General features: G+C 51.9%; 1 protein-coding gene across 1 annotated transcript; it reads left to right on the top strand.

Annotated features, from left to right (window-relative positions):
* Positions 1–791: 791 nt before the first annotated feature.
* Positions 792–10157, top strand: LOC119320725 (putative F-box protein At3g16210). Its single transcript, XM_037594688.1, has 3 exons — positions 792–1923; positions 2749–2849; positions 9928–10157. The coding sequence occupies exons 1-2, from the start codon at positions 792–794 to the stop codon at positions 2799–2801; spliced, it is 1185 nt and encodes a 394-aa protein (XP_037450585.1). The 3' UTR covers positions 2802–2849; positions 9928–10157.
* Positions 10158–11505: the final 1348 nt, after the last annotated feature.

Here is an 11505-nt window from a genome sequence, read left to right as displayed (position 1 = left end):
AATAGCAATCCACTTATTTATCTTTCTTGTATAGCACACAAAACTAAATATGCATGGATAAAAAATTTGGTTGACATACATATGGAACCAACAGTCTGTTTGGTAATCATTGGGGCAGGGGAATGAGAGTTTGCACGGGAGAGATTGTACAGGGATTAGACACGAGAAATAAATTTTTACTCTCATTCCATTGTTTGGTATAAATTGAGAATTAGATTGGGATAGGGCTCTACCCACAAATTAACAGGGTACCCCATGAGAAAAAAACGGTGGGAATTGACCCTCTCAACTCCCATTCCCTTCTCACTTAAATTACCATTTTCTCGAAACAATCAAATGACTTTTAATCTCCTCACTCCTCAACTCTCATTCCCCATTTCTAACTCGCTCGAACCAATATTTCTATGGGAATAGAGCTACATTATGAAAGCTTTTAAAAATATAATATATGATATGCACACTCGTGCATATTCGAGAAAAAAAAATGAAAGCTTTCAAAAAAATAAGAGCTACGTTTGGAAAAAAATAATACCCAAATTCTGCAGATTGCAGGTGATTTTTTTTTACATGCACGGTTTTCATTTATCACTATATGTTGTTGTTTAGGTTTTTATCTTTTTATATAGGGGTTTTTGAGGTTTTTATCTGCCAAATTTCAAAAACAGTGAAGAGGTGCACCAAATCAAATCCGCTTTACACTCGTGGGCTTTAGTCCGTAGCCCACTTCAAAGCCTTCTGCTGCTCTCCACATTTCACTCTTCCCAGCCCGCACCAGAGAGTCACGCGAGAGGATGAGCAGCCCCCGCCGCCGCCCCCGCTCTTCGGCGGCGCCGCCGCTGGATGACGACGACCTGCTCGCCGAGATCCTCCTCCGCCTCCCCCCGCAGCCCTCATCCCTCCCTCGCGCCTCCGCCGTCTGCAAGTTCTGGCGCAGCCTCGCCTCCGACCCCGGCTTCTCCGGCCGCTTCCGCGCGCAGCACCGCCGAAACCCTCCCCTCCTCGGCTGGCTCGTCAATAATTTTTGCGAGGTTCGCTTCCAGCCTACCCCGGAGCACCCCAATCGCGTCCCGGAAGCCCGCTTCTCCTTCCCAATCAAGGCCAGCAGCCGCTTCTGGCCCCTCGGATGCCGCCATGGCCTCGTACTCGTCTCCCTCTCCTTGCAGAAAGCCTCGCAGAGGAAGCTCCTGGTGTGGGACCCCATAACCGGCGACCAGCACCTCCTGGACATTCCTCCAGGGTTCCACATCGAGTCAATCAGTGCGGCGGTACTTCGTGTTCCTGGAGATATCCATTTCCAGGTGGTCTTGGTAGGCAACAGCGATATTCAAAGCACACAAGCGGTAGCCTCTGTTTACTCGTCAGTGACCGGTGTATGGGACAAGCTCATCTCAACACCGCTTCCATCAGACGATTCTGGTTTTCCGACCATGGTTTACACGGGCATGCCTGCTGTGATGGTTGGGGGTTCCTTTTATTGGTTGCTTTATGGTTATGGGAATTCGCAACAAATCCTTGAATTTGATTTGGATAAGCGGAGCCTAGCTTTCATACCCATGCCAGTGAGTGACATTGGAGACATGAGAGATGGCAATATTTGGGTTATGCCGGCAGAGGGTGGTGGCCTTGGTTTACTCTTTCTGAGAGGCATTTGTGCCCAATTATGGAAGAGGAAGACCGATTGCAAGGGTGTTGCCTCATGGGTGCTGGGAAAAACTGTTGAATTGGACAAGCTACTTTCCCTGAATTCAGAGAAGAAGAGAGAGCGCCCAAGGATACTCGGGTTTGCTGAGGACAATAATGTGGTGTTATTGTGGACATCTGTCGGCGTCTTCACGGTCCAGTTTGAATCATTGCAGATCAAGAAAGTTTTCGAATCCAGCACCTGGTATCTCTATTTTCCATTCGAAGGTGTCTATACTGCAGGTAAATAGAAACCAAGTTATTTGATATTCTCGTATTGTTATTGTTGAATTGTGTACTTTTTTACCTGTTTACTCTAGGACGTCCATAGAATGAAACAACACACACAAAGATTTGAAAAGATAATATATCTGAGGTGGATTAGCAAATAGTATTATGTAGAGTAATCGAACTAAATTTTTGTTGTGGGCCAATAGACATACTCAAGAATTTCATAATGGTGGTATTAGTGCACTGCTGCAGTGCAAATGTTTCTCAAGATGAGATAGACAGTTTTGTGAAATTGAAGATAATTACATGAAAAACATGCTTGAACCAATTGAAATGTCAAATAGGTAGCTCAATTGGTACATTCTGAAGCTCAAATCTGGTTATATTTCTGCCATTTAATATGGTTATCTTTGTTGATCTTGCTAGTAATATTGAATCCCCAATGACGACTAGGTTTGATGGTTACAAAATAGTTTTTTTATGTTTAGAAGAGTCCTGCTGCAAGTGACATGTCCATTTGCTAGAGAATTGAGGCTAAATTTATTTAAAGATAATCTTAATATGAATAGTCATGATCACTTTTATTGCTAGCATTTATGAGTATATGAGCATGTTCCATTTTTATCCAATGTGGCATGGACCATCTTAAGTGTAACTTCAGATACTTTTCCTTTACTATCTACTATTTTATTTATCTATTCCTAATTTTGCACCAGGCATGAATTATTTTCTCAATATGCAGCATTCTGTTTATCTAAATATCTTATTAATGCCCTCTCGTACCTATTTGACTCTTCGTTGGAATCTCATTGGTTCCTTAACATATTATTCTTGTAGACGGGTGCATTGGTGGTGGACCCTCTGGAGCTAAACTTTTGTACAATACATAATCTGATTTGTCTCAATAGACATGCTAACGTGATGAAATGCTTGAGCAGGTACTATCTGTTAGTAGTAGCAGAATGAAATATTTCCCCTTTCTTTTTATTTTTGCTGGGTGCTACATTGCATTGCTTTTTTTATTCTGTGGTTATGGGTCTGTCAAGTTTGAGGATGATTTGTTTGTTGTTCCATCAATGCAAATAGTTGATGACTAACAACACCTCAGCACTTGGCTTGAAACTTTCTTTATTAATATGGGTTTGCCATTTCACATATTGCTTTTTTAGGGAAACATTTTCACATTATTGCTCATGCATTATCTTTTTTTCGAGAGTACGCCTAGGCGTACCTTAGCTTTATAGAAGGCAGAATTGTAAGTACAAGAATACTGCCGCTCATTGCGAACAATGAACGTAGTATGAACAAACACACTCCGGTAAGACCAATACAACCACCAACAGCTAAACAAATCTACAAAGCAAAAGTGTCTGTCCTAACTGAAAACAACACCGCGTCTCGACCAACGCCTAGCACCTCCGAAGACCACGATCTCTCACTGAACTTCACTTGTCAATGCACCATCCACTCTGTATGCCTAAGAGGAGATGGCAAGTGAATGGAAGAACTAGTCAGCTCCGAGAAAGACACCGTCTTGGACACACCTGCGACGGTCGTACATAGCGCCGCCGAAGATCAAAATAGGACCACGGCAAACACCGGAGGAAAGCAACGAGGAACCAAGCCATGTCTCCAAACATGATGCTCCCAACAAAGGAGCGACGTCGAGGACGCCGCCATCATGTCGATCCTATCGAATCGAGGCTTTCGCCCGGAGACAACAACCAACTCCAAACGAGCTAGGGAAATGCCGAACACACCTCGACGACGCCTCCAAGAAGGGGAACGACACCCACGGGTGCCATCGCCGCCGGCCCGACAAAAGCCGTGCAAGATTTTCATCCGATCGTCGCACATCTCCGCACCTCGAAGAAATTGGGCAGCCCGTCCAAGTAGCTTCGCACCACCGCCACCGCAACACCTCGCCGTCGCATCTGCAAAGCCGAGGACCGCCAACAGACCGCACAACGAAGAGAAGCGCGGTCCAACAAGCACCATCCACCTAGCTGAGGGACAACAACCACCCAACACCTCCGGCAAGAGCCCGAACCGCCGACGAAGGCTATCACCCGCTCCAAGGGACAACCTTGCGACGACCCAGTACCTAGCCACGGACAACTCCCACGCTGGCACTACTGGGAGAGCACCACCGCTCGCCACACAGCCCAGAGGTAGCCTGACGCTTGCTGCTCGCCAAGAACTCCATCCTAGCCGAGCCATCACAGCGCCGCCACCGGTCTGGTCGGTAGATCACGACGCCGCCTCCAGATACGCCACCGCACCAGTCCGCCTCACCGCATCACTGCTTGTCCCCGCCAAGACCACCGCTCCTTCACGCCTCCTGCTGTGCACTGTCGACGGCCACCACCACACCGAGCCACCATTGCAGCCGCCTGCACCACCATAGTGCCCAGCAGCCATGGAGGCCCGGCGTCACCGCGCCTGAAGGAAGCAGCGGCCGAACCCGGGCCGGCCAGATCCAGATCGGGACGAGCAGGATCGGGAGGGACCGAGGCTCTCGGCCGTCGCCGCCACAGGCTGCACCACCGGACGGGGAACACCCCACCACCACGGCCACCGCGTCAAGCCGCCGTTGGAACTTCGCCGCCCCACGCCGCCAAGCTCAGCCGACGGAGAGCGCCACGCCATGGCCAGGGAGGAGAGGGGCCGCGCCGAGGAGAGTCCCCGCCGCCACCGGCGCTGCCCGGGCTTTGCCCGGCAGCGGCTCTCGGCGGCGGCGAGGGGGAGGAGAGGGACGGGGGGAGGCCGGCGGCGGAGTTCTAGGGTTCCCCCCGTGTCGCCTCTAGGAGCGACGCGGGGGTCGGGGGACGCGGGGGTCGGGTTGCTCATGCAGTATCATTATCATACGTAATGACCACTTGCAGTTATTGTACAGTTATGATAATCTTAGGTGGTTTGGTTAAGTATTTTCCTCAACATGTCTCTGTTTATCAGCCTAACAACCATAATCCCCAAATATAGTTTGTCTGATCCAAGCTACATGCTGGATGTGTTGTGCTTTGTGTGCGTTATGACTGGGCAGACTTATGCCCGTAGGAGGCCCACCGGGCAGGCTTAGTTAGGGGCTTAGCCCACAAGTTATCTTAGTTTTATTTCACATCGTGGTTATATAAACAAGTTGTAAGACTCTTTTGAGAATTAAGCAATAAGACAATTCTATTGCCCGGCTACATGCTGGCTGTTCCAAGCTACATGCTGGCTGTGTTGTGCTTTGTGTGCGTTATGACTGGGCAGACTTATGCCCGTAGGAGGCCCACCGGGCAGGCTTAGTTAGGGGCTTAGCCCTATCTTAGTTTTATTTCACAGCGTGGTTATATAAACAAGTTGTAAGACTCTTTTGAGAATTAAGCAATAAGACAATTCTATTGCCCGGCTCCCAGAGGAGCCGGAAACCCTGAGCCCTAGCCGCCTCCTCCTTCCGCCGCCGCCGCACCAGCCGCAAGGACGGCGGCCTGCCGCCGGCCGCCGCGCACCAGCCCTCGCCCTCCTCCCTCTTTCCCCTACATGCTATGCCCTAGACCCGGTAGAACCCTAGCTCCTACCACCTTGGTATCAGGTAGCTCGGTTTCGATCATGTCGGCACCACGACCAATCCCACCGCTGCCCACCACCACCGCGCCTCCACCGATCCTCTCCACCGCGCCGCTGGCCCTCCCCACCGAGCCGCTGGGCTCCACCACCGGTGCCTCCATCGGCCAGTCTTCGCCGCCCTCCACGGGTCCGCCGCCATCAACCGCCACCGTGCCCTGGTCTACTCGGAGGCGATGACCGGCGTCCTCAACGACCTCGTCACTGTCGTCCAAGGCATCTGGTTGTTCTTGGCCAGTTCGTACGGGTCATCGCCACCTCTGCCGCCAGCCGCCTACGGTGCTCGATCACCTACGGTGCCATGGGCTTGCACGAGACGTGCCCATCACTATCGGCGACGAGCACTTCACCATCACGTGCGCCGACATCGACTTGGGTTGCTTCGACTTCATCCTTGGCGTTGACTTTTTGCGGACTCTCAGCCCCATCCTCTGGGACTTCGACGCTTTGACGATAACCTTCTGGCGTCTCGGCCGCCGCGTCCGGTGGGAGGGCATTGGCGGCGCCTCGGCAGCGATGCTCCAGCTCCAGGTGGCCGCGGCCACCTCCGAGGCCAAGCACCCTCTGTTGGACCACCTTCTGCAGCAGCACCGCGACCTCTTCGACGAGCCGCGGGGCCTTCCGCCGGCCCGGGTCTACGACCACCGCATTCACCTGTTGCCGGGCTCGGCACCGGTGACAGTCCAACCCTATCGGTATCCTCAGCTGCAGAAGGACGAGCTAGAGCGGCAGTGCGCGCTCATGCTCGCCTTGGGCATCATCCGGATATCCACATCACCGTTCTCGGCGCCGGTCCTCCTCGTCCGCAAGTCGGACGGCATTTGGCGCTTCTGCATCGACTACCACGCTCTTAATGCTCTGATTCTAAAGGACAAGTTTCCTATTCCGGTGGTCGATGAGCTACCACGCTCTTCACCAAGCTCGATCTCCGGTCGGGCTACCACCAGGTGCGCATGCACCCTGATGATATCACCAAGACGGCGTTTCGGACTCACCACGGCCACTTTGAGTTCTTGGTCATGCCGTTCGGTCTCCAATGCCCCGGCGACGTTTCAGGCTTTGATGAACGACGTCCTCCGCCTCTACCTGCGTCGGTTTGTGCTCACTTTCTTTGATGATATTCTTATCTACAGTGCCTCGTGGGTGGAGCACCTTCAGCACGTCGCCATCGTGTTCAACGAGCTTCGAGCGCACCATCTTCATCTTAAGCGCTCGAAGTGCTCATTCGGGACGCCTTCCGTCGCCTACCCCGGTCACGTCATCTCAGCCGAGGGGGTGGCCATGGACGCCCACAAGGTGGCGGCCGTCGCTGCCTGGCCAATCCCGCATTCATAGCGGGCTCTTCGCGGGTTTCTTGGCCTCGCGGGGTACTACCGGAAATTTATCCGGGAGTTCGGCCTCATCGCGTCCCCACTCACGCGCCTGCTCCATCGCGATGCCTTTGCCTGGGATGAGGAGGCGACCACAACATTCGAGGCCCTCAAGGGGGACCTCACGACGGGCTCCGTCCTTCAGATGCCCGTTTGTCGTCGACTGCGACGCCTCCGGTGTGGGGTTCGGCGCGGTCCTTCATCAGGGCGATGGACCCCTCGCCTTCTTCAGTAGGCCCTTTGCTGCGCGCCATCTTAAGCTCGCGGTCTATGAGCGCGAGCTCATTGGCTTGGTGCAGGCGGTGCATCACTGGCATCCCTATCTGTGGGGTCGGTCTTTTCGTATCCGTATGGACCACTACAGCCTCAAGTTCTTGCTAGACTAGAGGTTGTCTACCATCCCGCAGCACCAGTGGATCAGTAAGATCTTCGGCTTCGACTTCACCGTCGAGTATCGTCCAGGCCGCCTTAACACCATGGCCGACGCCCTGTCTCGGCGCGACGCCGACACCGCCATCGGTGACTCTGAGGGGGCGGCACTCTGCATCCGCTCGGGGCCCTCCTTCGCCCTCTTCACCGACATCCGCCGGGCAACCGCGGCCGCACCAGGCGCACTCCTCCTTCAGCAGCAGCTGGCTGCGGGTGAGTTGGAGGAGCCATGGCGCCTCACCGACGGGTTGCTCCTACATGGGCGTCGGGTCTTCGTTCCCGCGCACGACGTTCTCCGTCACCAGGTGCTGTTGCTGGCCCACTCGGTGAGCCATGAGGGTGCATAAAACCCTCCATCGTCTCTGTGCCGACTTCTACATTCCAGGTGATCGGGCCCTGGTCCGTGACTGGGTGCGGTCTTGTGTGACGTGCCAGCGTAACAAGACGGAGACGCTGAGGCCGGGTGGTCTGCTCCATCCATTGGAGGTGCCGTCCCAGGTCTGGGCGGACATTTCCATGGACTTCATCAAGGGCCTCCCCAAGGTGAGCGGCAAGTCGGTCATTCTCACGGTCATCGACCGCTTCTCCAAGTATGCTCACTTCATCGCGCTCGGTCATCCCTACACGGCGGCGGCCGTGGCCTGGGCCTTCTTCGACGGTATCGTCCGCCTCCACGAGTTTCCCTCTTCGATCGTCAGCGATCGGGATCCCGTGTTCACGGGGCATGTGCGGCGCGATCTCTTCCGGATGGTGGGCATGAAGCTCCACCTGAGCACGGCCTTCCACCCTCAGACGGACGGCCAGTCCGAGGTCGTCAACAAGGTGATTGCCATGTATTTGCGTTGTGTCATAGGTGATCGTCCTCATGCATGGGTGGATTGGCTCTCGTGGGCGGAGTACTGCTACAACACCTCCTATCACTCCGCCCTACGTGCCACGCCTTTTGAGGTGGTTTATGGCCGGCCGCCCCCAGCGATTCTCCCAGTTGATCCGGCCACGGTTCGGACCGAGGCGGCCGGGGACCTTCTGTGGAGCCGTGACGAGATGCTGGTGGAGGTCCGACAACGCCTCCTTCAGGCCAAACAGTTGGCCAAGCACTACTACGACAGCCATCATCGCGAGGCGGAGTTCGCGGTGGGCGATTGGGTGTGGCTGAGTCTTCTTCACCGCTCTATCGCAGTCACTAGACCCACGCGCGAAGAAGTAGCTGGGTCCTCGCTATGCCGGGCCCTCGCTATGCCGGGCCCCTTGCTCTCTTGGAGCGCATTGGGAACGTGGCTTACGGCCTTCAGCTTCCGGCGGGTGCTCGCATCCGCGACCTCTTCCATGTGGGGATGCTCAAGCCCTTCCGTGGGGAGCCACCCGCGGCTCCTCCCGCGCTTCCTCCGACCGGAGAAGGTCTTGCAGGCCCAGCTACGTCGAGGAGTGTGGTACGTGTTGATTCAGTGGGCCGGACTTCCGGCGGAGGACGCCACTTTGGAGCAGCGCGAGGAGTTCCGCTAACACTACCTAGAGTTTCAGCTCGAGGACGAGCTGTTTGCGCAGGCGGGGAGAGATGTTATGACCGGGCAGACTTATGCCCGTAGGAGGCCCACCGGGCAGGCTTATTTAGGGGCTTAGCCCACAAGTTATCTTAGTTATATTTCACATCGTGGTTAAACAAGTTGTAAGACTCTTTTGAGAATTAAGCAATAAGACAATTCTATTGCTCGGCTCCCAGAGGAGCCGGAAACCCTAAGCCCTAGCCGCCTCCTGCTTCCGCCGCCGCCGCACCAGCCGCAAGGACGGCGCCCTGCCGCCGGCCGCCGCGCACCAGCCCTCGCCCTCCTCCCTCTTTCCCCTACAGGCTACGCCCTAGACCCGGTAGAACCCTAGCACCTACCAGTGTGCAGTCTGATTTCTTCGATTTCGGTCATTATAGATGTTTAACAATATTTGTACTGAACGCATGATAAAAATGGCACGACTAGATAAAAATGGCCCTCTTCACGAGTAGTTGCCTGTTTCCAACATTTCGTTTTTGATATTGCGCAGAGTGAAAAAAAGTCCTCCGTTTGGTTGGAAGGAAGTATCAATGAATAAAATGATGCATGATTTTCTACTGCCTGAATTTGATTAAATTCTAGGTGTTAGTGATTATCTAGCTTGTACGTTTCTAAAGAGTATGCTTATGAGCTAGAAACCAGATGTTTCTGCTCTGTTTCTCCATGAACCCCTCATATGCCCATGATTAGAAAGAAAGTTTCAGAAGATTTGACAAGCTATAGGATGTTCTAATGGATTTATCTGAAGCATCAACCATTTAGGCTCTACTGAGACTAGATGTAGCCAAAAGCCTGAGGCATTTAAGGTGTGCCGCTACAAATTAACTGTCTTCCTATTTCTGTTCTCTCTTTGTACTGTTGGTTGTGTCCAAAATTGTTGAGTTGATTCAACCTTGAGCTCTTGAAACAATCTCCATAATGCTTTGTTAGAGAACAATCTTCATATTGTTGTAGCTAATGCCTACTGTCTGAATCAGACAAAAAAAATGTTAGATAAATTCAATGGCTTCTGCGTGAATGATTTCTGCAATTCGGTTTATCTGACAACATTTGTTGCTCTGCAGGTAACAAGAGTTAAGTTTCGTTGTCAGAGAGGAAGAAAATGGATTAGTTGATGTATGTTTTTCTACGCTGTGCATGTGGCTTGTGATGTGCTCCACAAGGGAATTGACCTTCTATGTATCATGCCCTGGTCAACTGTGATGGTGTGCACTTGTAGGGATTAACATGTTCTGGCCAATTGTAACTTGGTATTAATAATCTCTTAAGCTGTGAACTTACGTCTATTATGTGATTTCTGTAGACATTATGTGGTTTTGCTGTCAGAGGTGAAGAGAAATTTAACTTCTTCGGTTAGTGCCACAGTGTTAGCCATGTCACTCTGAATCTTGCAGTTCATTTGCTTGCCTTTGCATCTATTTTGTGTGGCACATATCCTTCTCAGCATCGTTTGCTCATGTCCCACAAGAACTCTGCTCCTGTGTTTGAAACTGTATTTCAAAACTCCCATGACGCTTTTATGAGTTGAGCTAATTTGCACCCATTCAGTAGCAATGCTGCTACTGGGACAATTTATATAAACATACAGACGAAGTATGCCTGTGTGCTTCAGTGCAGTGCACTGGCGAACATTGCATTTTATATCATTCTAGACATGAAGTAAAAATGGAGTGACTCTTGCACTGCACAGAGTCCTCTCTTTTTACCAGAGATAGAATTAATGTTTTTTTAGAGAAAAAACTGAGTGAATCTTCTTCAACTGGGTTCAGTACAGTGATTTTAGTGAATGGAAAAACTATGCAACTTAAAAAGAATAGTGAAATGAAAACCATAGTCATAAGCTTTTTTATAGAGCAACAATACAAATAAGGATTTTCTGCCTTTCTTTTTAGACTATAAAGATTTTTTTGAGGGCCTTTTTTTTAGATTAAAGATGAATTCTCTGCCTATACACGGTTCTGCGTGGTGGACTTTTTTCTTACTATAGTGTCCTGGGCTTTCTCTCCCTTTCTGTCTAAAAATATACTCCCTCCATCCCAAAATAAGTGACTCGACTTTGTACTGTACAAAGTCTCGACCTTGTACTGTACAAAGTCGAGTCAATTATTTTGGGACGGAGGGAGTAGGTTTTTGGGCTTTAGGTCATCTGAACTGCATCTCGCAGCAACCGCCGCCTCGGTGGCTAACGGAGGTAGATTTTTGGGCTTTAGGTCATCTGAACTTCATCTCGCAGCAACCGCCGCCTCGGTCGCCGCTGTAGCCACTCAGCGGCGACGGGGCGGCAGGACTATGACAACCTGCTCGCCGAGATCCTCTTCCGCCTCCTAGGGCTCTTCTACATGGCTGCATCAAGATCCACCGTGCACGTCTAGTCGTTGGAAGCACCAGAGGGATCAAATTATTCCAGATGACGTCCTAAAGAGGGAAACGACGTTGAAGATGACGCCACTGCCCAACCCTGTAGCTGGATTTCGGCTTTCACCCAAAGGACTTGATCTGGGAGTAGAGGATATGGAGATTCCTGACGACGCCTCCAAGGAGGATAGTGATGCCCACAGGCTCCGTTGCCGCCGGCCGGTCAACACCGACCAGGTTCTCACGCGGTGCAGCCACTCCCAGACAGCAGGCCGAGGTCGACCCGT

The sequence above is a fragment of the Triticum dicoccoides genome, chromosome 6B (genome assembly GCF_002162155.2).
Source record: "Triticum dicoccoides isolate Atlit2015 ecotype Zavitan chromosome 6B, WEW_v2.0, whole genome shotgun sequence".
Lineage (NCBI taxonomy): Eukaryota > Viridiplantae > Streptophyta > Magnoliopsida > Poales > Poaceae > Triticum > Triticum dicoccoides.
The sequence above is the reverse complement of the archived record's forward strand: the minus strand, read 5'-3'. Positions and strand labels throughout refer to the sequence as shown.

Coding starts and splice junctions, on each gene's coding strand:
- LOC119320725 (XM_037594688.1), top strand. CDS start 792: ATGAGCAGCCCCCGCCGCCGCCCCCGCTCTTCGGCGGCGCCGCCGCTG. Junction 1,924..2,748: donor CGAAGGTGTCTATACTGCAG/GTAAATAGAAAC, acceptor TTATTCTTGTAG/ACGGGTGCATTGGTGGTGGA.